General features: G+C 38.8%; 1 protein-coding gene across 1 annotated transcript in view; it reads right to left on the reverse strand.

The window, feature by feature from the left end:
- Positions 1-27388, reverse strand: part of LOC126851626 (uncharacterized) — a 97330-nt gene that overhangs the window by 37748 nt on the left and 32194 nt on the right. Inside the window, exon 5 of the mRNA XM_050595775.1 lies at positions 21223-21328. Within this exon, the coding sequence (XP_050451732.1) occupies positions 21223-21328 (106 nt within the window). The remainder of the gene's footprint in view (positions 1-21222; positions 21329-27388) is intronic.

The following is a 27388-nucleotide window of genomic DNA, read 5'->3' on the forward strand; positions in this document are numbered from 1 at the left end:
TATCGACTTAAATCTACGATATGAATTTCCGAAAAACACTTCCGATTCAGATATTGAACAAATGACATTTTTTCGTTATATGGTCATCCTGTTATCTAAATTGCCGACATAATATACGGAAGAGAGATAACGATCGCTCTTGGCGCGGTAAGTGCGTCTGATTAAACACTTCCCCGATAATTATTAGTCAGGAGATCTTATCGTCCTGCCCATCTTTTTTATCTTTCATAAAGGAGGAAGAGAACCGAAATCGAAAATTCATACCAGACGCTTGCTATATTGAGAGAGATTATCGTTGTAAAAAGAATTTTTTTTCTGCACAACATAAAATCGCTGCTTTGTCGTTTAGTTTCCATTCTACTACAACGCGTTTCAGTCGCACGACGAAAATAACATTGCCACCTTGTTGCTCTCGGCATAAAGTTTACAACGGGTTAGAGTAAAATCGGCTTTTATTGGCTTTGCGCTGCCAGAAAGTGCCGGGTAGTAAAGCAATTAAAGCCGAGTTTCACTTTAGCCCGCGCTCTCCCTTGCGGCTTTGTCTCCCTCCCTCCCTCCCTCCCATCGCTCTGGCGTAGCTGCAATTCCAAGTTTCAAACGGAAAATCGTAAATCAATGCGCGCGGATGTTACGTTTCTTTATTAATATCATAAAAATAGTTCTGCAACCAATGTGTATTTTAAAAGTTCTGCGCACCGACGGTATTTTTTTAACTCTTCATAATCTATATATATATATATATAATTGTCTTGGATGTGTTGAAAACATCTTGGATTAATTTCTCGATAAGATGTTATAATAAGAGCTGTCAAATATTAATTAATTGTAAAATAAAAAGTGTGTATCAATCATACAAAATAATTAGATTCGATTTCGTGCCAGATGGATACTTTTCAGCCATCTGACGTTACTTTTATGTTATGTAGCTTGATATAATTTTGCGTAACATATTCATATTTTTTCTATCGTATAAAACAGGAACATTATATTATAGAAAATCTTAAACACAATTAAGATTCTGTAACGTTTCAATTTTTAATAATTCTTTTAATAAGCTATACAACAATTATTCCAATTTTTTAAAATAATTTTTCGCACAGGACACATTAATTTTATAACATTTTTTCTTTCTCGTCCTTTCTAATTTTCACTCGATTAAATAAAGACTATAATAAAGTCAAGTTGCATATATTTAGTGTTTAGATAAGCGCATGGTATCAAAGTTAAATTGAGTTAAAATAAGAAATGATAATTGACGTTTTATAATATCTCATTTCTATGCAATTGCAGAAGGTATTAATCACTCCGGATCAAATTATTGTGTACAACGTTGTACAATAATTTATTTTCATCCCTAGAGAGAGAGAGAGAGGAGAGACGCGCGTCTCCCCAACGTTGAGGAACGTTACGCTAACAAACATTAATTTGCGCCTCACGGTCGATGTATCGAATTATTGCGGGCTTTCGAGAGGTCTGCCCTCGCCGCGTCGCTTAGGCCAATCGTGAATCAAATCGCATTAGCCTCGCAGATGCATATTCATGGGGAACGTATGGCGGATTACGCAGGTTCCGTTGTACCCCGACGGGGTGTTTTGCATTTTCTCTCCCTTCCTCCTCCTTCCCTTCGTCGAGAAAGGGCTCCGCGTCATATTTATCTCGAAGTAAAACGACACGGTTAAACGAAATTGGTCCTCCCTTCATCTTCTCCTCTCTCTCTCCTCCCTCTTAAGTGCTTTCAGAAATTGCGGTCGTTGAATGCTCCAACGGATAAAATTTCATCGATTTACCAACACGTTGGAGAACGAACCTTTTTTTTTTCATAGTAATTGTAACTTGAAAAGAGAAGCCGGAAGATAATAAATTAAATAATTAATAATCTAACATAATTAATAATCTATTTCACGTACAAATATTTTAATCTGTTTATCAAGATGCGAAATTAAGTTCAAAATGTAATCCACAGATTAATAATTTTCGTAAATAAATATAAATGTAACGATGTCTTCTCTTTTCATAATTTAAATAATAAATGTTTATCTAATTTTGAAAATTGAAATTTACAGATATATCTAGTATATTCTACCTAAATAAAAAATTTAATGGACATGTTTCTCTCGTTTGCACCTGACTAACCGTGGTAAATTGAAGCCGATCCACAAGTTGTAGATATTCGACGAAACTGGGGAGGTAAAAAAAAGATCACATGATTATCCGAAGTTCATCGGTCCTCTTCACGAACTCGTGAGCTCGCTAAGCCACGCATTAGAAACATCCGGGCAGAGTTATTCAGGTCGCGCGACTCGTTCTCTCCTTCCTTTCCTTCTAGCTCGTGCGAGCTCACGAAGCGTGTGTGTCCTGTCTGATCGCGAATGCTCCCGGAGGATTATAGGACGCCGGAATGACGAAGTGGCAGTCCCCCGAGTTCTTTTCTCTTTCCTTTCTGCTCTGTTCCTGTCCTCTTCACAGGTCCGTCCTTTTTCACCGATTACGCGGACATTGTGTCATCCGAAGGATTAACCTTGGCCCATCTGGAGACCACGAGAGTCCCCACGAATAGAATCGCGAATCATGGAACAGGCTTTATAAAAAATCTTAATGAGACTAATCGCATCGATTTTCGTTTGATGTCGTAATGAAAAAATTTTATTTAAGTCTAGCTTTTCGTTTCGGGGATTCTATTTTTTTAAATGCATATAAAATTCGATTACACGAAAGTATCGAAATTTATTGTTGTCGTAAGTAACAAGTTTTATATATATTTTTTTAATTATTAATATCTTTCTCTGTTTAATTAATACACAAAGCATTTTTAATTAGTTTTTAAATTGATTTGTATCTGTATAAATGATACTTAAACAGAGAGAAACATCCGGAAAATCGAAGCAAGGACTCGTGGAACGTCTTTCTTCCGCATAAGAGTTCTAGGGTTCTAAAATATTTATATTCTTGAGAAAGACAGCTGTTCGCAAATGTGAAGGGATTATCGGCGCTCAAGTCGCGATTTGCACGTCTCTCGCGACGGAATGACGGGCGAAAAGGTTGTGGAAGAAGCGCGCGGCGAGAAACTCCGTCGAGGAGAGCAACAATCTCCCCCCGGGGGATGCTAATGAACCTCGCCCTTAATGAATCCATTCCGAGACCGCGGAGAGGTCTCGAGATACAACGCTGATGGATACTCTTACGTGCGCGCACGCGCGGCCCCGAGACTCTCTTCCAGGGGTCCAGAGCGGGAATTGTGACCCCTCGCGCCCCACGGGATCTCTTCCCGGAGGGTTTTACAAAACCGCACAACCAAGAATGTCTCGGCATTCGAGTAGAAAACTCGTCGAAGAAGCGTCTTCGTGCGCGAGCGCCGACGACAGATTTACGGTTTACTTTCTGTGACGTAATATATTTTCACAGAACTCCTTTTCTTGCTGATTTAAACTTGTTCGCGAGAGAAAAACTTTTACTAATATCGAATAATTAACTTGGATTTTAACTAAACTTCATTCAAAAAATTTCAATTTTTTTATTTCAATTAAGTTTTATCCAGAATTTTTATTCAAAAATTCCATTCATATATTACAACTGAATAAAATTCCGAACATGATTCGCTTCGAACAAGATCACTTTTAATATATATAGGGATATAATTTGCTACTATCTTTAGCATTGGTCAATCGAGCAACATTTTATTAAACTTAAAAAATATTGACATGTTATTGCTTAGAGAGATAGTTATGTATAAAATTAAGATAAATTTAGAAAAAAATTGATTAAACTCATAAATATATTTTTCTCTCTGCATTTTATTCTTTGGTTGACGGTATTTTACCGACGATCCAGATCCTTTAATGTGAACGTGACTTTACATGTGTGCGTGTAACCCGTCGGAGATGAATAACGTCGGCGCCTTTTGTCGCGGGAATCGGGTATCGGGGATTTTTCTTTAATTTAGTCGCGCCGGCCGTCCGAATAAATCGTCAAGTATGGCCCGGGGGGTTAAGCGAGATTTATAGGATTATGAAATGCTGTCGGAGAATTTACGGCAGAGCAAATGATGTGTGCACGATTGTAATCGTGGCCCGCTATCAGCATGGATGCTAACAGACAAATACAGAGAAAAAATATTTTATGTAATTATTTAATAAAATTTATATAATAAAACTTTCTTTCTTGTACTTAACATTATGCATTTTAATAACACACAATTAATGAAATTATATTGAGAGAAGTTATTATTGAAAGAAATTATTATTATTATTATAAATATTACATTATATGGATATATATTTTTTAATGTGATAATCCTCTTAATCAAGATGATATAAAATTGAGAAAAAAAAGATATAAATACATACATATATGAACATGTAGAATAGAAGAATGCTAAGACTAAATTTTAATTAAAAGTTAATTAAACACGTCGTGTCGTGGCGGCAAGCATTTTATTTCCGAAATCGACGCGATTCCGTGAATCTAATTGCGCGATTTTCATGCCTACGAAACAATTGTACCAAGACTAACGTGAAAGAGGAGGAAGAGGATGAAAGAAGATGAACGAGGAGAGGAGAAAGACGGCGAGTTTTCGCAGCGTCTGCTGCGAGAACTCTCGACTTACGTCGCTCTCTGTTATTTGCCGAGCGATCATCGGGTGAAGTTTCGCAGGGCCGGCTATGAGATGCCAGCCTTCCGCGCGCGCGCGCGCACGGCAACGTAATTACCAAAAATCAAGCAAGAAGACCGAAAAGCCATCAGCGGCTACGCCACACCGGTGTTTCTGCAATTTTGGCGCGGCGGCCATTGACACGCAGTCGCGCTGGAACTAATATGAAGCCAAGTGCCATGCATGGCAACGCGTCGTCCGAAAGAAATGAAAAAACGAAGGAAGAAGACAAAGGGGGAGGAAAGAAAAGGGAAGGATGACACTGTTGCGTTGTCTACGCGATGATGTTGTCGGACTTTATGATGCGTGTCTTCCTCTGTTATTGTTGATGACGCACGGTATGTAAAGTAAACACAAGCGCGAATGTACATCTCAATTTACTGTTGATCCTTAACTAGTGAAAAAGGCGAATTAATTAGTGACGAGGGGTTCTTCAGATTCGTTATTTTACCAATTAATAAATTTTTGCCAAATTAATAAATTTTTTCTAAATTCTATTTTTCTTAGATATAATGTCAATTATTTTTATTAGTATCATCTAAGATATCTAAAAATTTGAAAAACAAAAAAGAATATTATTGCACTGAAATTATATCCGATTTGTTTATTTTGCGTACACAGAGTTTTAAAATTTTTTTAATCCTATTGAGGATTGTTTTTTAAAGCGACTGAAGAGAGAAGAAATCGTTGTGTCACTATTTTAATTTAAGCAAGTATTTTAATCAACCTCAAGTAAAAAAAAAAAAAACACACTTTCGACATAAACTTTTAGACTACAAACTTTCTAATATAATGTCTTTATGATTTCTGTTAAACTTCAAATTATATTTTTTTATATCAAAATTGCAGACATATCTACGATTTTATTTATTATACTACTACATCTACCGTGTATCTATTATATTATTTTATTTCATTCCACAGGAAACTAGTAAAATGATACGTCACACTAGGCGCAAGCTTCTGAGAGAAACGGATAGAAAAAAAACACTGGAAATTTGAAAGCGCGAGAGAGAGAGAGAGAGAAATATAAGAGAACATCGTTGGCGAGCACACAATAAACGCGATGGCACTGGGAAGGGAGAGCCTCATCCTTCGAAAAGCTTAGCCGTTTGCCGTTTCCTCCTGAGCCTTTCTCGGCTTCTCTCTCTCTCTCTCTCTCTCTTTCTCTCCCCCGTTTTTCTCCGCCTTCGGGGGCGAATTTCCTAACGTTTGCCACCCGCTGCGTTTTTTTTTTCCTCTTCTCCGACGGACACAATGCTTGTCGGACTATTCTGCAGCGACAATCGCACGAAAATCGTGACGGTTTTACTATCGTCAGAGATCCATGCCAAATGTGTACCGGCTGCATTCAGTCGATCGTTGTGCTTCTTTATCTGCCCTTTTGCATCTCACGCTGCAGCCCGCCGCGTGAAAACGTACGAATTTTCTCGCGATATTTTACCTTCGCGCGGACACTTTCCTGGAACTCGGCGATTGTTCCACTCGGGAAAAGATAAGATTTCTTAAACCGGTATTCTTTATCGATCCGGCCAGTGGTGTTTGAGCTTGTTTTATTGCTCGGAATGGCACAGCTGATGTGAAATTTTTCAAATATCGGAACTTTGCATATCTTCGAAACGCGACGTATTTATTGTACATCAAATTCACATTCATTAGACTTTTTCAAAGCCCATAATAGTTTCGAGACACAAATGGGTTTGTGAAAAATTTTATGCAAAACATATATTACAATACTTAAAAAAATATATATATATATATATCTAAATGCATTAAAATAATTAGATTCATGTTTATCATTATTTTAATATGCGAAGAATGAAGAAAGACATTAAGACAACATATTTCTCAAACGTTGACATCTTGACGATAACAAAGTAAAAATGTTCTTTCTTTCTCGTCTCCGAGTTTTCGAAATTGGTCGCGACAAGAAAACTCGTTCATCTCGTTCATAAATATTAATCCGCGTCCGGAATAATTTTCGCCGGACCTCTTTGCGTTTCCCATCAAGGTTGACTCCGTTACGGAAAATTACGTTCGGACTTACTGGAGGATGGAAGAGGAGGGATTGAAAACAAATCCCGGGTTCTCGGCTCTCCTGGGACACGGCGTCCCTTATCCCTTGGCCTACCTTCGTGGCGCCTCTCTCTTTCTCATCTTACTCTCTCGCTCTCTCATACTTCACTTTTCCCTTTCTCTTCTTCTTTCCATCCCCGATATGCCGTACGTAGATCGCTGCCGCAAACGACGACTCTCGTCAAGAATAACGTAAATAATTCTACTGCGACGCGGTCCCACCGACGGCTCATACAACCTCCGACGCGAGAATTTATTCTGCGCTTTCTACGTGGGAATCGAAATGTACGTCACTGGCATTCGTGACATTTGACGGAACGTGTCTCATTGTTTCCATAATGAAACAGCTAATTTCTCCCGTTGTCGTTTTATTGCACAATGCGATATATAATAATGTGATGATCCATTTCGCGAGAGAAATCAAGAAAAAGAATCAAGAATCTGCGAATAAGAGTGGATTCGTCGACTTTTTATTATTGCATTGTAAAACTTTTAATCGCTTTGAAATTATATCGTTTGAAAATGTGCAACATTTCTTTTTACCTGTTTGTGTGAATGGAATTATGTATGCCACGTGCGCACAGAGTGGAATTAAAGATCTTTCCATGAGAAAAGACTTTTTTCCCAAAAATATGATGGGATTCGCAGAAGTAAAGAAAATTACAAAAATGATATTTGTAAGCTTCACAACATACATCTCTATTTTTCTCGCAAAATGTCGATCGCAAGATTTTTTTCACGAGTGGCTCTAATTAATCCGATTAATTTACCACATATGCGTTTACCATACCAACCTAAGCGTCTTCGCTCATCTCCGCGCGATATAACCAGGCTTCCGTAATTTAATAAACGTCACTCACCACGCGACGTATTACGATTGCGGGATTTAATCCTCATCGGTGTACGAGGCGTAACGCAGAGCAATAAAAATAAATCAGACGCGAAGTTTCCCACCGAGATTTGGAAAATCCTGCCATTACCGAATGCGGCTAATGGCGACTTTGGGAAATTTCCGCCGCAAATGTGGAGAGAAGCTTGCCAAAGGCAGAGATCGAATGTGCGCGAAAGAGAAGGGCGCAGGGGAGACCTAGTAACGGGGAAAAGAAAAAAGGAAGAGAGAATGCGTGCGGTCAGGACGTTGCACGTGTTCGCAAAATGTCCGCGCTAAAGCTGACGGTAGTGTTTCCCTATGCACACAATGCTCTCTGCAAAGGCTGCGTCGCGGAGAGAAAGAGGGTGGCGCACCAGAACGTCATTTTTCTCATCCCCGACGAGTTCGCAGAAATACGCTTGCATGGTCGCAATTAGTCGAGCGCATTCGGGCAAAAAGGGAAAACGACGAATGTGCTCTCTGGTCGCGCCAGGAAGTAGTTGTTAATCTTCGTATGTCGTAATGGCAGAGAAGAAAGTAATGTCTCTCTCCTTATGAAAAGTGCATCTCGACGCATTTAGTCGCGACTGTAAAAAGACCGAGAATTCTCTCTCTTTAACGCGTAAAATTTTTACATTCTCATAATCATAGTCATATTATCTTAACCCTCTATGGGCCGAATTTTTGTTTTAAATCCTGTCCTGATGTTAATTAAATTTAAATAAATTTTGTTTTAAATTTAAAAAAAATTTGTTTTAAATATTTAAATTGTTTTAAATATTCACTATGCGACTTTCAAGTCACGCGGCCTATAATGTTCGCATAATTATTTGGTAAAATATCGATAAATTGAAATGTGACCTGAAAGTTACACGGGCCCATAGAGGGTTAAGATATATATCTTAAACTGCATGTATATTACATACATATATAATGTTGATTTTTATATTTTTATTTAGTATCAATGTCATATATGGACCGATTTTAATTAACTTCCTAATTCATTCAAAATAAAATTATTATAAATAATACTAAAATTTTTAATCTTACTTGCAACATTTTTTTACAGTTTTGATAAAAATAATATTTTTTAAATAAAAAAAAACATATTGTACATATAAATATCATAGAGATTAAATGATTATTATTACTAAATAATAATGCAAATCTACTTGACTATTTTACAGATTATTTAAGGAAAAAAGTTCTTAGTTTTTACATACACTTTTTAAATTTTTGTGAAAAAAGATGAGCGATACATGATTTTGTCGTTGTAAAATTTCCAGTTATGCTAATGCCGTGCGATTTGGAAAAGATTTCAAATAGATAGCAAAGTACTGCGGAAAATCTGAATCGGAAACTCGAACTAAGCTCTAATCCTTGGTGGCACCTGAATAAACAGCGCCGAGCGGCATAGCATCCTTGTCAAAGAAGACTAATGATTCGAAAGATTCTTCAAATGTAGAAACTTGTATGAGAAAATTGTAAGAATTTACTTTGACGTGAGTATCTGAAAATTAATGATCCGCACGATACAGGGACAAGTGACAAAAGCAAATATCTTAAATATCTGTCTCCGTGACATTTAATTTATATATATATATATATATATATATATATATATATATATATATATAACGATGATCATGCAAAAATGAGAAAAGAAATTGTTTGCGTGTGTAAAATAAAAATGTTACTTCTTAGAAAACAGAAAAAGTTTTGTGTGGAAAACGACGTAAAAGTTTGGCAAAAGAAAAATTTTAAAGTTTTTGAGATATGAAAATTTTTATGTATAATTTTTGTTCACGTATTGCTAAAAATTTTAATTTCTGTTCGCGTATTGCTAAAAATTTGCATGTAAAACTTTGCGGATAACAATAATCGCGTATATTAATATTATCGTTGAAGAAATTCCTCGATTTTCAAACTTTCGAAACTAACAACCTTGTCGCAAATACATCCCGGAGCATCTTCATTACATCAATCCGCGCAACTTAATATCGTCTTTTTTTTTTCATCTCCATTTACTTTATCGTCTCTTCCCGCGTCCGCTCGCAATTTCGTAAGCTCGACGATCTTCGGTAGCCCGCAAACTCCGTAGAGCTTCGCGAGCCGAGAGCTATCCGACATAGGAAGAATCCAGGGATCCGAAGGTGGTGGTGGCCGAAGTGTGTGGCTATCGATCACCGGTCCACCCCTGTGGTCTCCTACTCGCTTACTCCCCCGTTTTCTCTCGCTCTTCTCTTCTCCTTCTTCCTCCTCCTCGTCCAACCTCCCCCGACCTCATCTCAACCTGCTCCTATCCTCATCCCCTCGAGTTACACCGAATTTACCTAACGTAGGCGCGCGCGATGGCTAGCCCCTTCCTCGTCTCTCTTCCTCTTTCCTCCTTTCCACCCTATTTCTCCCTCTTGCTCGGTGTTTACTTTCTCTGTCTTCCACACCGGTTCTCTCCCCTGGTACCAGCATCTCCATAGCTCTGGACCCTTTGAGAGCCAAGCCTCGAGAAGGCCTAGAGATGCTAGATCGGGAGGGAACGAGAATGGAAAGAGGGACGCGCAGATGAAAGAGAGAGAGAGAGAGTGAGAGGGGAAGAAAGAGAGATAGCTTGTTATAGACGTGACGGACCCTTCTCGCTCGTCGTTGCTCTAGGCCAGCGTGGGGAGAAGAACGGTCCGGAGGGAGAGGGGAAAGCTTTTAGAGCTTGGAATATTCACGAGACCGAAGGCTTGGACAAGCGAAACACGTCTCTCCTACGCGCCCCCGATATTCGACGCTTCTTTCGACGTCGGCGCCACGGAATCAAATCGAGAGGGTCAAGATCAGATAAGTTATTTCCTCAAGAATTTATTCCCGTTATTTCCTTTTTCCTTTTGCGTAAGAAATCACAATAATTACAAACACGCGAAAATTATGTAAAGAAGAATATCTTAAGCATTTCTTTAGCTTTACGAAACAAATCCTATTAAAACAAATTATTTTAAGGCGCATATTATTAAGAATTAATCATAATTATTTGACAAGAAGTCAGTGGGCTTAACACATTTCGATGTATAAAAATTTTCTTTTTTAAACCTTTGTGAATTAAAGTATAAAATAAAGAAAATTTTTTTCTAAAAAAAAATTTCATAAATTGCTTGAAGAGAATATAATTATACACGTTAGTTTAATATCGTTTAATAAAGAAAAGCTTTTTCAGAGAGTGAAATTTTCGTTAGATCCCTTCAGAATCTCTCTTCAAGAGGAAGCCGCGCGTTAGCGTAAACCCGGCTGTCTTTTGATTTCGTATTCAGGGAACGCGGCAGTGGCGAATCGCATCTACCGCCAGGACACAAGCTCCTGGAAGGACTTCTCTGGCAATCAGCGGCGGTCCGCAGGACTGTTTGCCTTCGCGCGTGATTGGCGCCTTGCTTTTGCTGTTCCTGTTTGGTCCGCCGTTAAGGTTCCTACGCGCGTTTATTGACATTTTCCGTCGACAACACATGCAACTTACGTCACTACAGACCGATCTAGAATATTGGAAAAAATGTATATTGTCATGAAAAATGGCCACAATCAATATACTTATATTTTGCATAATAATTTCACGACTTATATCACGTTCGCTGTTTTAATAATTAATAAAATATTTTTTTTTTTTTTTTCATTACGATGAAAAAAGTTATAGCACTTGTCAAAGAAATAAAGTAAACGAAATATCTTTAAAAATTCTTTATCGCTAATTGATTTGACGAAACAAAAGAGATTACACTAAAAAAAAAAAAAATAATAAAAAATTAGTTTATTAACATAATTAATTAAATGTATTAAAATATTTGAAAAATTTTGTTAGACGATGTATACCTTGAATAATAAATACATAGTACTACGTATCCCTCTTCGCATCCATGGCCTCCCCTGGAAAATCATCTGTATTTAAATTATCGCATATAAAACAACGTGATGTCTAAGGTTGCGTGCATAGATGCGTATATCTCAAATATTTCATATATCATGTCAAAACCTTTTACAAACGTACGCAACTTCGACACTTTGTTTTATCAGCCATCTTCGTTGAAGCAAAGAGATAAAAAAATCTATTATGATAAGTCCGTCTCGCGCAAGATGCCAACATAAGATTTGTCTTGCAAGATGTATGTGTGTACGCGCCTTAAAGGAACCGCTATGCGCGACACGTGTAGCGCCGTACAAATCGTGCATCGTGCACAGCCGAAGAAAGTGGTCGTCATGTGTTTCCAGGATTTATAGAGCTCCTTTGGAACTAGCTGTAGAGCCGTCCGAGGACGGCGTGCGAGAATTTTCCGAAGCTATATACCATTCTCTATGCGTGTGTGTGTACGCAAGGGGTTCCCCTTCCTTTTGCGCGTGTGTGTCAGTGAGCGCGTATCCACGCACTTGCGCGAGTCACACACGCGCCCGCGCGCACGCGATATGAGGTCCTATAGGAATTCACCGGGGGACGTAAATTCTCTTGTGTTGCCTCTCTCGCCCCCCTCCCCCTCCCTCTGACCCTTCTTCCTCTGTTCTCTCTCTCTCTCTCTTCATCTCTGGGCACCCTCCTCCGCTCGTAACCACCCTTCGGGTGGACTTTAGAGTCCATCCCCTTATAGTCGGCCGCTCCACGAGTAACCCCATCTCCCTGGCCATCGTTGCCGCCGCCTCCAGCGACAACATTCTGCAGTCCGGCGAGGGTGACCACCCCTACGAAGAGCGTCGACCATCGCAGTGATGCTCAAGCAACCGAGTTCCTCGACAAGAGACGAAATTGCGAGTCTTAAACAATCTGATTTCTTCGTCGAAACTCTCTTTCGACGCCTTGCAAGCAAGTTTATACTTGCAAACGCGAATTAATGCAAAATTCTCCGATAAGAAATAGACTGCGTGAAGGTGACGTAAAATTTTCGAAGACAATTGTCAAGGCATAGAAAAGTGCATTACAGGTATAATTTGATTAAAATAATTAAAATATGCCTGTATTAGAGAGATGCAGATATAATAAGCACAACAAATGTCTAAGAGAAACGATCTAAAGAAAAATTCGAGAAATCTTTAATTTTAAACTGGCTCTTTTCAAATATCTTTCCAACGTTCCTTAAACTTTCGCGTATTTCTACAAAAGTTATTCCCAAGGGACGGGTTGAACGGGATATCGAGAACTCGATAGATCGATGCGCGCCAGCACATAGGCACGATAAAAGCGCCGGCGGCGATATTGATAAAAGCTACGGGTCGCTTAACCGGGTTCATTTTGCGCGCTCGCAGATTCCGCTCACGTACGGCGCGGAGAACATCCTGAGCCCAGTAAGTGGCGTATGGAGATATCCAGAGGGGTTCGGATAGCTCGGATGGTTCGCGAGGGTGCTGGGCAGGATGGCAGTGGTGGCGCCGGGAAGGAAAGGAGGGAAACAGGTGGACGGATATGTGCGTAGGGGCAGAAGGGAAGACAGGGGGAAGACGCGTGAGGGCGAGGACGAGGACGGGAGAAGGACACGAGGTGTAGGAATCGAGGCGAGGGGACACACACGGGCAAGGGGTGAGCGAGAAAGCGGGTGGTGAAGAAGAGGGAAGGAGAAAGGAAAACGAGAGGGCGTCGAGAGAAATGCGGACTTGGAAGACCATTCTCTGGACTTCCGCGTCACCCCATCCCTTCTCTCTCTCTCTCTCTCTCTTTCGTCCCTGCCTCCCATCCTTGTTGTGTCCTTCTTTTCCTCACACCCTGTATTCAAACTACGTCAATACTACACAGAATTCCGATTCGGGTGTCCCGATGCGTGGAAAAGGGTCGAAGATTCCGTCGCGCGCGAGGTGGACGGAAGAGCTGGAGCTTACACTTAGGACTCCGGAAGGTTGTTTTAAGAATAGAGTCAACATAGTTAAGATGTAGCGGTCGCTGGTTGACACATTGTCCATTGTTTCGTGCAAAATATATGTCCACGCTATTTTGATTTTGACAAAACTAGCGAAATATAGTAGAATATTTTTTCATATATACTTTTAAGTAATCAAGATGTCTTAGTAGCGCTATATTTTATAAAATAAATAAATTCAACGCGCAACAAGACCTTTAACATTTCTTCATGAGACACAATTTGGCATCTTATATCGACAAGAATAATGATAGCCAGCGATCGCGCTACCTTGTGAAAGTTTCAACGGCGAGAAGCTGTGCCAACAGAGTTGTCGCTTGTCGGTCGAGGTAGGGGTTGGCACACTGACACAGTGACAGTCTGCATTATTAAACGGCGAGGAGAGCGCCCAAGGACGCGCGGTCGGCTCGCGCTCGGAATTGGCTCGGAGCAAAAATTAGCCGGTTCGTCGCTCGGGCGTGGAATTAATCCGCGACTCTCTCAAGGCCTAGTTTCCTCGCGTAGATCGAGACATTGAATCGCTAAAATCGCACGGTATCTCACTAAAAATCTCGAAATATTTTCTCGGCTCAAAGTTTGAAGCATGATATTGCATATCAGAGCGCAAAAAAAAAAGAAGCTGTTAAATATTGCTACTTTCACGAAAAAAGGATCAGTTAATATATCTTGTTTAGAATAAAATTCTATTGCAAGTTAATTGATACAGTATAGTTTCTTTTCTTAATATATTTTCATGATATGTAGCTTTTTTTATTTATGAACGATCGTATTGTATTCTTCAAAAGAAGGTAGACATTATTATAATTGAAAGAAAACGAAGATAGGGAAGGTTACGATTATTGATTTTGAAGCGGAAATAAATATTCATATTACTTTTCCGACACTTTAGCGCGATTGATATCGCGATTTGTGGCGAAGGGATGAGTTGCCCGAAGAGGGATGAGAGAAGAGCGCGTTCGATTTCGAGACAGACTTGTTACACATAAAGAAGTACAGCTGTTGCTCGGGTTCTTTTTCTTCGCGAAAGTCCTGAATTTATTTATCTCACGGCACAGAGCTTCGAGGCACAAGATGGGTCCCGGACCTCCTTGTTTGCCCGGGACAAAGAAAGCGTTCATTAGGGAAACGCCATTAGCGGCGAACTTCTTTTTCTCCCTACCCCGCCGCCCTCTTTCTTCCTCATCTTTTTTAGCTTTTGAAAGAATGCGACGAAATATTGAAAGCAAATTTTCGCGCTTATTAAAGACGTCATTTATACGTCATTCCCTCTCTAAAACGTCATTTATACCTCTTTCTCAAGATTTAGAAATTTTAATATAAATAAATATATTTAAAAATATAATATATATAAATATTTTTTTAAAAATATTTAAAAAAGGGATACGTGTGCGTGTACAATATAGCGTACACCATCGATCGAAAAACGTTAAATACACGCGTTTCGTGCAACACGCCCGATAAAAGTAGTCGTGCCTTCGATACTCGCTCATTACTCGCCGCGATCACGCGCCGGCTTTTTTTCTCCAAGTCTTCCTCGCCGATCGGAATCAGCCGATAGCGGCGACATCGACGCCGTAAATTACAGCCGATCGACGTTGGCGTCTACGTGATACCGAGGAGATGAAACAGGCATCTCTCCCGGGGACTTCTTCCAGCCGCGCGTAAGATACCGCGGATAAGGTAAAATCCGTGTCGATACTCTTCTCGACTCGTGTTCTCCTACCCTAGACCTCGCGAGATGCGAGATAAATCGAGAGCATGCGGCGTTTGCGTTCGGTTACGGTGTGAACAAAGAAGCGCGGGCACAAATATACAGCCGAGGAATGCACGAGATGGATGCGCACTCGTTCAATTTACATTATAATCTCTCGTAAATACAATATCGATACGATTCTAAAGTTAAAGAGTCTACTCAAGAAGCAATCTTTATAATTCGTGACTAAAGTTAAAATATGAAATTCTATCTATAATTTTGTATATGTATAATATAGAGAAAACGAAGAATAATTATATATAACAATACATATATTTATTATATTTTTATATTATATTATAATATTATATATTATATTATTATATTATAATATTTTACGCGCATATTGAGGATATTTCGATCACATACATATATTTGTTCTACATCTTCGAATGTCATTACAATTACATTGTGAGCTCCGAGCTCGACGAATTCCGAGATTAGTCATTGACGTCGGGATCTCTTTCCTCTCATTTTCGGTGATCGATCATGCTGCTATGCCATCTGCAACATGGGAAAATATATTGCCGGCAGGTGAGACGTTTCTCAAATTTCTGCCCTGCAAGCATGAATTTCCGCTAATCTGACTACCCTTGGCGTACAGTGCAAGTGCGTTTCACCAAAAATCTTGCAAATATTTTGCAACTATTTGCGCGAGAAGAGAAAGAAAGAGAAAAAGAAGATAAAGATCACTTGGGTCTCTCATTTTTAATTAAAATTTTTTTGAGATAATTTTTTAATCGACGCGAAATATTTGTTGTTAAATTGAGATATCAATATTATAATATTAAGATAAGAAAAATTAAACTTTAGACTTTTTAAATAAGCAACATAGGACGTAAAGTACAATTGACATGCGTCTATAGAAAATTTAAAAATACGAGGATAAAAGATAAAAAAGAAATTTTTTTTTTTTTAAATATTGTACATTATTCTGTCATTAATAAAATACGGGGAACTTGTAAACCTTTGTTGGAACTTGTATCTTTTGCTAATAAATTTCTTCCTACAAATAAAGTTCTTTATTCTATAAAATATGTAGAAATTGTATAGCAAGCTACATAAAATTTCAAGATAAGGCTGTTAAACAAAATACTATCTTGAAACATATATTACAATTCGACAGTTTATAAGACAATCTTGCACAGGATTCTCTTACAAAAGAAATCCCCACAGATGCGAGTTCACGCTCGCTGACCGACGTTCGCAGCGGGAGGTAGGGATTTAACGTAGCGTCGGACACGCCTAGCCTTTTCCTTGTTCGCAGATCTCGATTCGTAGATAACGATTAAATGCATTTTCGGTAACGTAGCGCCTAATTAACGGTTTCGTCTATTTTTCTTTTCCAGTCCCTTCGGAATGCTGACACAAATGGAAGAAGCATATCGCTGCCCACGAGATGTAAATCATTGGATATAGAGTAGAAGAATACGATAAAATGCGCATTATTTATTAAATGCCTGGCGGTGAAGTTTTTGATAAATTAGCGGCCATTTCTTCTCGGACATTAATATATTTATACATATATTAATTAAATTTTTATATATTTAATCTTAAAAAAAAAATTATGAATGCTTCATCCAATCGTCCCTTTAAATATCCTGTTCGACGCAATTACAACCGTTTAATTAAAACTATTTTTCCAAGAGAGTCAATCCCATTGAAACGGTCCAATGGTCTATATGGAGGAAGGGTGATCGCGCAAAGCGGTCCGAATTCTTTTTATCTCGCTAGCATTTAATTTGAAAACACTGTGCAATTAACGTGCCTCGTGTGTTCGAGCTATCGTTGTCGGATGCGCGAAGCTAGGATGAACGATTTCCATGTTTTGTTGCGCCTTTTTCGGACGGCACACCCAGGGCTATCGAGGGGGAGAGGTGAAGGGGGAGGGAAAGGACAGGGGGTGGAGAGACGCCGAGTGACGTTGACTGACGTCCAACAGACGTTTCCCATTATTTTGAATAGTAGAAAATCGACGACTCTCCGACTCTCTCGAGAAATAGAGGTCTTCGTTCTACTACGAGCACGTCTCCCAATAAAAATGGCCGAGTTTCGAACTTGCGAAGCGCACAATGCATACTCTGACGCGCGTTTTCTGAAAAGAATGCTTGTGTATATGTATAAATGCGTGTAGAAATGATCACTTCAAACGCGCACCAAAAAAACGCCGCTTCCATTTTTCTTCGGCGATTCGTTACGCGTGGGGCACGCTGTAATTTACATCGCTTCGCAAATTTCTCGCCTCGCGTTCCGGCTTGTCATTTTAATTGAAAATGCCAAGAGTTCGTTTAAAAGAAATATCGTTAAAAATCATTCTCAGATAAAGTATATTTTTTTTTTAATCGATATAAGTCGGAATTCTTGTCAAAAGAAAAACAATTTTTATAATTTTGACAATAATTTCTTTATATTCTCAGACATGTTTTCTTTTGTATAAATGAATTTTTCTGAAAATATATCATCCAAAAACATTCTCGATATCGCTTTTCAAAATGTTTATCTCATCTAATATTTCTATTTAACTCTCTATTAATCAGAATACGTTATAAATTTGGGGAGGTAGAAATCATGAAAATATTTTCTAAGATTTAACGATCGGTCAAGTACGGATGGAAAATGCATTGATTAATTAAATGACTTATTGATCGTCTAAAGAATATTCCATCAGTAACATTAGTATAATTCAAAGCGCGGCAGAAAATCTGGATCTCTGGCATTAATTATCTAATGGGATACTGACGATAGCTTTTAATAGAATGGATATAGATGACGGTGATTTGATCCCCTTATTGATAGAACATAAATCCTCGTCTTCTTGTATTTTCCTCCATGTCTCTCCCCCCCCCGCAGTCTGCAGAAAGAGAGAGAGAGAGAGAGAGAGAGAGAGAGAGAGAGAGAGAAAGAGAGAGAAAAAGTGCTTCTGTTAATTATTTCCAACGATGCGCACGACGAGCTTACAACGCGCGGCGACGCGTACAAATCTCATCGGGCCTTTAACATTTTCTCGTGATATTTCAATCCGAATTTGCATTCTCCGTGGAAAATCCGTAGGGTTTTCCCTTTCCCCGTATCGCAGCGAGAAGCATGAGAAATGTGCCGCTTCTTTCCAGCCTCGCCCTCTCTCCATCTTTCGCTCTCTCTTTCTCCCTCTCTCTCTCTCTCTCTTATATCCCTCCTTCTCTAGTATATTCTCGCGACCGTTCTTTTTCCCTCAAAATAAACCCGAAGCCCCGTTTCCGTCTACGGGGACCACGAATACTAGGCGGTACATATATTTCTTCTATTGTCTAGCCCCGGAGTTTCCTATTGTTTCTAGAAATTTATCGCTTCACGGTAAGTTTGGCCACGCAGAAGCGGGTGCTTTCATCTTGAGGCGCAGATAGAGGAGAACCGCGAGAGGAGAAGGAAGAGGGTGGTACAGAATTGGAAGGAAAGACGGAGTAAACGATGAGATGGTAGTTGGAGGAGGAGGGATGGCATGGGAAGTTGGTGGAAAAGGGGGAGAGGAGATAGATCCGACCGGCGATAATTAGTACTTCTACGAAATTATTTATGCCGGGAATAAATCAGGGGAAAGCTTAATTGCTTTCCACCATGGCTGACGACGACGCTGCGCGCGAGTGCGATGCTCGCTGACGCTCTCGGAGATTTTTGTTTTCTTTCCGCCGCGAGAATCGAGAGAAAATCCGAAGAATTATTAGGCGAATAATCGTTCCGGGACGATTATTTCGTCCCGGGAATTTATTTTCGTGACGTTGTGCGCGAGACGCGACACGAGAAGACCGTATCATAATTTGTTCCCCTCTTTCCCCCCTCGTCCTCCTCTCTCCTTCCGCCCCCGCATCCGATTAGTAGTCCCGAATAGTTTTCTCACTTTTATTCGCCACGGTGGATCCTCGCAGACTCCTCACGGCAGCCCGCGTGAATATCCGTGACGCATCGAGTCATTAGTGGCCGGCGCCGATATGATGTATCGGCACGTCGGGTTCCTAATTTCGTTCAGTAATGGGTTACGAATTCATTATCGCGCTCGCTCGCCTGAAAAATAAATCTCATTTCCGTTAATGCTGTTAGTTCAACAGCGAAGTCAAGGCACGACGTAAATAACGTATGGACTTGCAGCGCCAGATTTTATTTCGTGAGAGATCTCGACCGTCTCGACCACAATATAATTTAAAATTACGTATCGGCATCTTTTTTTCTTTCTGTTTTTCATAAACTCACAAATTCACGTATTCACCTTTATATTCGTTCCTCATATAAGTTATAACTATAATTAATCCATTATCTTTCTTCGTATTCTTATGAATAAATTCATCGAATTCGGGATCCTCTTATTTTAATAAATAACAATTATGTGAAAGATGTATTATCCCGATATATTAAATGGATTTTGTAATATATATGTATGTATTTAATTAATAATTCTTATATATATATATATGTGCGATATATTAAATGGATTTTGTGATATCAAATATATGTATGTATTTAATTATTAAATATAATATGTATGTATTTAATATATTCTTATATATATGTACGTAACATAAAATCTTTAAACAAATGTCATAATCTTAAATTTGATAATGACTATCAATTTCGGTTTCAATCCTAATCGGAATAAGATATCTCCATTTTTGGAAAAAATGAACGGGGCAGGAATAAAAATACAGAGGGACAAACAAAGAGACTATTCGCTCAATTGACAGACATTGAGACTTTTCTGTTATCCGCGAGATCTGTAATCATGAGGACTCATAAAGACTCGCGGATAGCATATTTGTAAAATCGCAAAGAAACGGGCGAGGGAGTAAAAAGTCGACAGGGTTGGAGAGATTCTTTTTCCTTTTCTCTTGTGCGCGCAAAGGTCAATTTACATTCCAGGGATTAAAAGAAGGAGGGGAGAAATAATTTTATTTCGTAAAGCAGGAAAAATATCCACGCAACTCTTTCACGACGAAATGTTCGAGAAACGAACAGAGGAGAGGGATGAGGGGAAGAGCAGGCGAGAGCTTCGATGGACTCTCTGATGTATAGATAGCTAAAGGGAGCAGGAGGAAAGGCGCCTTGGCAACAGGTTTCACCCCCGTGGCAGCCTGCCGTTGCGCTCTCTTTTCCTCCTACACGTTCTCTACGCGTTTCTTTTGAGAAACATTTTTTTTCTCCTTCCTCGTCCTTCCGTCGCCTCGGCTCGCATGCGTCGTCTTCTTTCGCAGGAAAACCGGTTTTTTTCCTACGTTAAATCCGCCAACGAGTTTCCAGCGAGTTTCCCGCCCCGTTATGGGCCTTCGCCTACGACGGACCGCGCACATTTGTCTGCGTATGAAAGCGTTTATATACTACGTTATATTCTACGTCTATTGGGATGCAGAAAAAATATATATTCCAACCAGACAATGGTTATTCTAATAGCACAGCAAGTATCAAGCAGTTTTCCACAAATTGATTAATGAGATATCCATTATTCTTGACGTTTCTTTTTTCTTTTTTTTTTTTTAATATTTTTTTTACATAGAAAAAAAAATATATTTATGAGAAAAATTCATTACGTTTAAATATTATTGATTTTTTTAAGCAGAGTATAATAATTATTCCCGCGAAACAATTTGTACATTTATCTCTGTGTCGTTAACATAATTATTTTTATTTATGATTTTGAAGCTTTATTATTCAAACTCGGTAAAATATTATTGCGTCGCTCTCGTTTTCTGGCACAGAAAGAAACATTGTTGTAAAGATGCGCAGTTTTTTTAGCGTATCCTTTAGCCCGAGAAAAGAAAGGGAAAAGTGTAGAAAAGGACAGAGTTAGCTGACTGAAACGGTGAAGAGGAAGGGGGACGGTTATGGCGGGAGGAAGGTAGAGAAATCGAAGCAGACATTGTGTGGAAGCCTCCTAAGTTACAAGATCGTAACTCAGCCACTTTAAAGTTTCTCGATTCGTGGCGCGCCATTAGGCGTTCTCTTTAGAAAAATAAATCTTCCCTTCCAGAAATTTTGTACGCACAGAACGACTCGACATCCCTGCTCGGACAAATGGACTCGTCCAATGGAGGGTGGTGGCTAGTCCAAGCATTTCCTCTCCCTTCGTCGTTGTCTCTCTCTCCCTGATCCTGAAATTTTCGCGAAGAAATATGTTAGAATGCTCAGCGTGAAATTGTATTTCCCACTTATTTTTCTCTCGTCACTTTAATCGACTCTTTAGTATTACCATGAAAAAATTTGGCTCATTTATTGTGAATAATTATATTAAATAATTTATAAGAACAATTATATTATAAAAACAACTTTATTATGTACATTATATTATTTCGAGAAAATTTTTATAAATGCAAAATGCGAAATGTATCAAATGATTTAAGAATTATCTAATATATGTACGAATAAAAATAGTTTAAATATATGAACTAGAATTTTTAGACAGCCAATAGAAGATTAAGTTTTCGAATATTAATAAGGCCTTTTAACAACCCATTTGTCTAATCTCAAAAAAAAATTTGAACAAGACAGAAGAAAACGTGTAGGGAAAAAAAGTATGTTTCGTTAAAAATATATTCTCATAATTTTGATAATTTAAAAATGAGACTTGTGACAAAATAATCTTAAAAATATAAACTATTTTTCAGGATAAAAAAAAAATTAATACTGTGATTTTCTACGCAGTTCTAATCCCTAAAATTTGCAAAGAATGAAGTTATTGAATGCAAAAATTTATTCGGTCTATAAAATTGGATTGACCTTTCTACAAAAACTGCATTTCACTTCTTGCACTTCAATTATGCTTTCTTTCAACATTTAGCTAATTTAAAAATATCAAAGTTACGAGAATTATCAAGCTGTGTCAAGTCATCCTTGCATAAAAGTTGATGATCAGACGACGGAGATGATTTTCATTTTTCATTGTTACTCTTCCTTCTTTCCGAGAGATATTCTTCTATTACAAACTTGAATTTTGTGTAGAAAAAACTTTTTATCTCAAACTAAGCAACTAAATTTCTATCCAAAATTTTTCTGTTGGTTTAACTAATTTATTAAAACCAAAAAGTAACTAATTGTGCATTGTGTCATAAAATATAAATATTTTTTTCACCAACTTTAACAAACAGTCATCGGACATTATTTGTGATAAGTGTCTACGCTATAAAAAAATTATTATCGATAAAAAATTTTCCATTAATGATATTACATGGCTCTATGTTGAAATCGCGTCATAAATAAATTTTGATTTATACTGAAACAACATATAATATATCCTCGAATTTATATTTTATTACAATCTTTCTAATTATAAAAATTATTATTATATTTTAAATATTTAGGCAAAACTGACATATTTATTAGAATGTAAAATATAAGATAAAATAAATATTTTTTCTTCAAAGAGAGAAAAAGTATTCTTTTATTTTTTTTTAAATCCCCTCCAAGTAAAAAAAAAATATAAAGGAAGACTATGCAATTTTCTTTTCTTAAACGAAACAAGGATAATCTATTAAGGCACTCAAAGAGAACAAAACTAAACTGTCGAGCGAAGGGCCCGGTGCTCACCTTTGCGCGACGCGACGCGACGCGACGCGCCAACGCGACCGAGAAGATGCACGCGAGATAACGCGGGAGGATATTTGACCGGCGAAGCGTCTCACGACGAGAATGCGTGCACCGACAAAGAACCTCCGCCAGGGTCTCTCGCCGGAAAATTTGAAAAATAATCCGGCTCCGGCTCCAGGTCCGGGCCTGGAGTCTCGTCTCCGGCCCGGTCGCGAATATTTTCGTGCTTCGTCCGCTCCGATGAATGGTCGGTTGCCAGACCGCGCGCACAATCGCGGCATTGTCAGGCCCCTGGGACCGTAGTGCACCTCGATGCACCTACGAGAATAATATTTACTTCCGGTCGGAGGCCGCCATTCTCGCCCGACGCCGACGGCGCGGTGCCCCGTATATCCGGGCCCCAACGTATCCCAACGTATCCCCCTCCCCCATCATCACGCGAGCTTTTCTGTAAGGTGAAACCTTCCTTCCGCGCCGAATTTCTCTCACTTTCCCCCGCTGCCTGAAACGGGTCGCCGTTATTCACAATGTGTGAAAGAGAGGGTGGCAAGGGGTAAGAAATTACACGTTCCCGATTTAATCCGTTTTGAAGGGCGACACGCCTCTAGGTCTGCAAATTACGCGTCAACGCGTGCTTTTTCGCGGCACACGCAACCCCTATTTCGGTTTACCGTTTGCGGTCCGCGGGGCGCAACTGTTGCACTCACGTTGTAATTTGTACGTAGGTTTTAGAAATCTCGAGGAGCCTCTTTCACGGCGCGATTTATCAAAACGTCAGAATGCGCGAAACTGCACAATTGCTTCGAACGGTATTTCTCTCTCTCTCTCTCTCTCTCTCTTGATTATTACTGTCAATTGTGCTGCGCGCGCGCGCGCAGTTTCCCACGTGTATCGACAAAATCGGTGGTAACGTCAACTTTCTTTTCTCATGCGCTTGTATATTATTACATTTATCTATCTCAATACTTGTCAAAAGTGCATTCAGTTTCAGAAAATCGTCAATAAATTTTCTTCAATGTACATTACATAAAAATTTTATAAATACGCCATTTGAAGCCGAGTAACATTTATCATTGCAGGAGGATATTTTCAGAGCCTCGGGATATCGCGAAATTTATATTAAAAAAAAAAAAAAACCGCGCGATTATTTTTGCCGCGGCGATAATTGGACATGTGACCTTGACATTAACGCGGTGAAATAGTGAGTGTGATTGCGGAGAGAGAAATCTAACGAAATCGCGAGCATTTACTATGTTGCGCGCAAGAAGCACTGATGTATTCCTCATCGCCAAATGATAGAAAAAAATAGAAAGAGAAAGAGAGAGCGACTGATTGAGTTAAAAGCGCAATCCGAGTTGCAAAACGCGACGGAGGTATAAGGAGGCATTACGTCGCTCGCAAATTGCCAGAGGATGAGGGAGGGAGAAGGAAAGGGGAGATAATCATAATGCGATCGTAATGCAACGCGAATGACTTGATTTCCAGCATGTAACTCCGACGTTGCGGGACGAGCCGCCCTCAATCAGCCGGCAATTAGCGATTAATGGCGGTTACGCGTAATTATTTGTCGCAATGCGAATGCGAAAGGTCGCGATCGCATGCGATGTATTATAATCGCGGTTTCGGAAAAAATATATTATCTCTTCGTGAAATTATAATAGATGAATTAAGCTAATAAAGCTTCGAGAGAGAAAGAGAAGAAGTGAAAAGTATGTACGTTAAATTTATTCGCAATTAAAACTGAGTTAATGCAGCACATTGTATCTAAATATATTTATTTTTCTGGAGGGATATTGTTTTTCGTTCTTCAGCGAAATTTATTTTAACTCCAATTTATACCTATATCATGCTTTGTATCCCGTGTATTTTTAAGTAAAGATTTTTACTTGTATTATAAATTGTTATTGTTATTATTATATTAATTATTTTTTTTAAATAAAGCTCTTCGGCAATTTAATATTGTTTTAAACAAGCAGAGTTAAAAAAATATATTATTTTGTGTAAAATGAAAGAATCTCTTCAAAAACACTTTGCAAATGTATGTTTTAGTTTTCATCGTTGCATTTTATTGCGCGCCGATAGTTTCGTGGTCTCATAGAATAAAACTCTTGAGCGTACTCCCACGTCTTGGGAATGCGTAGGAGCACGCACTTTTCGTACGCATTCGTCACGTGTTGGCAAATGTTTTCGGGCGGGATAGTAAAGTTTGGCAAGCCATGAAGAGGAAGGGGAGAGAGAAAAGGAGATGAAAGATCTCCTTCGAACAGAAAGCGCCGAAAGAAAGACGCGGGGACCTTGGAGGAGCCCGCGTGCACCTATACAAACAGGCCGCGCCGAAAAGCAAATATTTTGTTGTGATGCAAGAATTCACAATGCGTTATAACGAGGCCCACGGGACGGATCCGAAGGTTCGCATCCTTCGTGTAATTGTCAATTGTAATCGCAATCGTGTGATTAAATGCTCCAAAATGACTGTCCTTCGAAAAATACGTATATAAATTCCAATACGCAGAATCGAAGATTATTAATAATATGTTATAATGAAAGATTCTACGATTACTCTAATAGCAATTGCGCGAACAATCGTTTATTTAATTAATTACAATTTCGCGATTATTGATGCTAACTGTATGAAAAACCATCCTTTAAAAAACCTTCTAAAGACCAACTTTAAAAAAAAATATATAAATTTTAATAAAAAATATCGAACTACATAATGTATTAAAAAATTTTTTATGATCTAATTCAAAGTGGATTTTTCTACTAAATCGATAGTTCTTTTTTAAAATAAATTTTAATATCTAGTACTTGATGCAATCATTCAGCTCCCGAATTTTGCTTCAGAGAGTTCAATATTTATATCGTTCTCATTTTTCTCTTCAAGTTTGCGAGATAATTTTTCGCGAACCGGTTTTTTTTTTTTGGATTGTCATCCCGCTTTTCGAATTTCGGGATTTACTTTTGCGTCGGACATAGCGACTTCTACCTGAATTGCACGTCGCTGCTATTCGTCCAAGCTAACGGTCGAGACGACTTTGCAGCTCCATCAGCGATTACAATGGATGCTGCATGAATGGCAGCGTTGCAAAATCTCTTGCCACCCGCGTCGCAGTGAATTTTCCTAGCGCAACGTTGCCGAGAAACCTTAGGAAATTGCACCTGCACGTTGTTTGCTACAGGAATACATTTCTACTCCTTATGTCGAGTTTTCGACTAAATTCTAAAAATAAACTTCCAAAAATTCTCCAGTCTCTTTCGATCTCGGATTTGATAAATTTATAAAACGAAAACTTTGATATGAGAATATTGAGGAGGTAAATTGTGTCTTTGATATCAATTTCGATCATACGTTATTAAAATCGATAAATTTTTACTTCAGTGTAACATCCGTAGATGATCTTGATATGTTGTAAAGATTATGATCATGAATAACTTCCAAATGATTTTAATTTACATTTATCCAAGTGTATCAAATATTAATGTTTCGTCATAAGTTTATGTTTAAATCTTGATTTGCGTAATAAATGTTCATTTGTTAATAACTTTATCTTAAACAAAAAGCGACGAAACAAAAATAAAATAGATTTAGAAGAGAACCTATAGAGATATGTAATATAAAAAAGTACTATTAGATATCATACATAAATAATATATTGATTTGACAAACCTATATATCAGTAAGTGCTTGTTTTCTCTTTATTCAAAATTTATTTTGTCGATTTTTAAACCGACTTAATTTTATTTAAATTAGTTTCCACGAAATGTTTTCTCATATTTCTTATAAAATGTTAACTAATAAAAGTGCTTGTTTGGAGTGCAAGATCATAGATAACATAGGCAAAAAGCTGCGTTATCTTGTATAACGTCATATAATAAATTTCTCTTATGAAAATGTCCATGAGACTTGTAAAACGAGAGACAGGAATAAATTTACTTTCTTAATTATGTATTTACGTTCCACAATCTCTTTTATAAACAAGAAATAACGATTAAGGTATACTTCACTTTTCGTTAAAATACTAACCGGCATTATCATTTTCACGGTCGTATCGAGACGAGCCGTAAATTATCTTAATTTGACGTGGCGTTTGCGGCGAGATATCGCGGCCGCGGGCGGTAGGTACTTATATCCCGCGCACGTGTGATGAAACGGAAAGCGACACTCACTCTCTCTCTCTCTCTCTCTCTCTCCGAAATGATCCCGTTTCCGCGGCCGGGCGCAGAATCGCACTGAGCAGCGCACTTGTCTGGGTGCCGGATGCAGCGCGGCAACCTGTTGCGGGTGTACGACGGGTGGACCACGGGAGGAGGAAGCCGGCGGTAAGGACGTCGTAAACGCACGGTAATAACGCGCTGGAAGGAGAAGGGGGACAGCCCGCCGTTAGTAATTTTAGCGCGCTGCATCTCCTGCCGCCGTTTACGGCACATTGACACTTTTATTGTTCGCCGCGCTACATCTCTATTTATGATCGCGGTGAGAGATGAGAGACGGGAGGAGAATGAACGCGCGCGCGATTAAAGCCGCGTAAAATGCAATTGCGCCTGATAATCGGGGATCACGTACGTCGCTCTCGGTCATTGATCACGATGACCCATCTTAAAATCCTTAGATTAGAGGATATACTTTA

The sequence above is a fragment of the Cataglyphis hispanica genome, chromosome 8, assembly GCF_021464435.1.
Source record: "Cataglyphis hispanica isolate Lineage 1 chromosome 8, ULB_Chis1_1.0, whole genome shotgun sequence".
NCBI lineage: Eukaryota > Metazoa > Arthropoda > Insecta > Hymenoptera > Formicidae > Cataglyphis > Cataglyphis hispanica.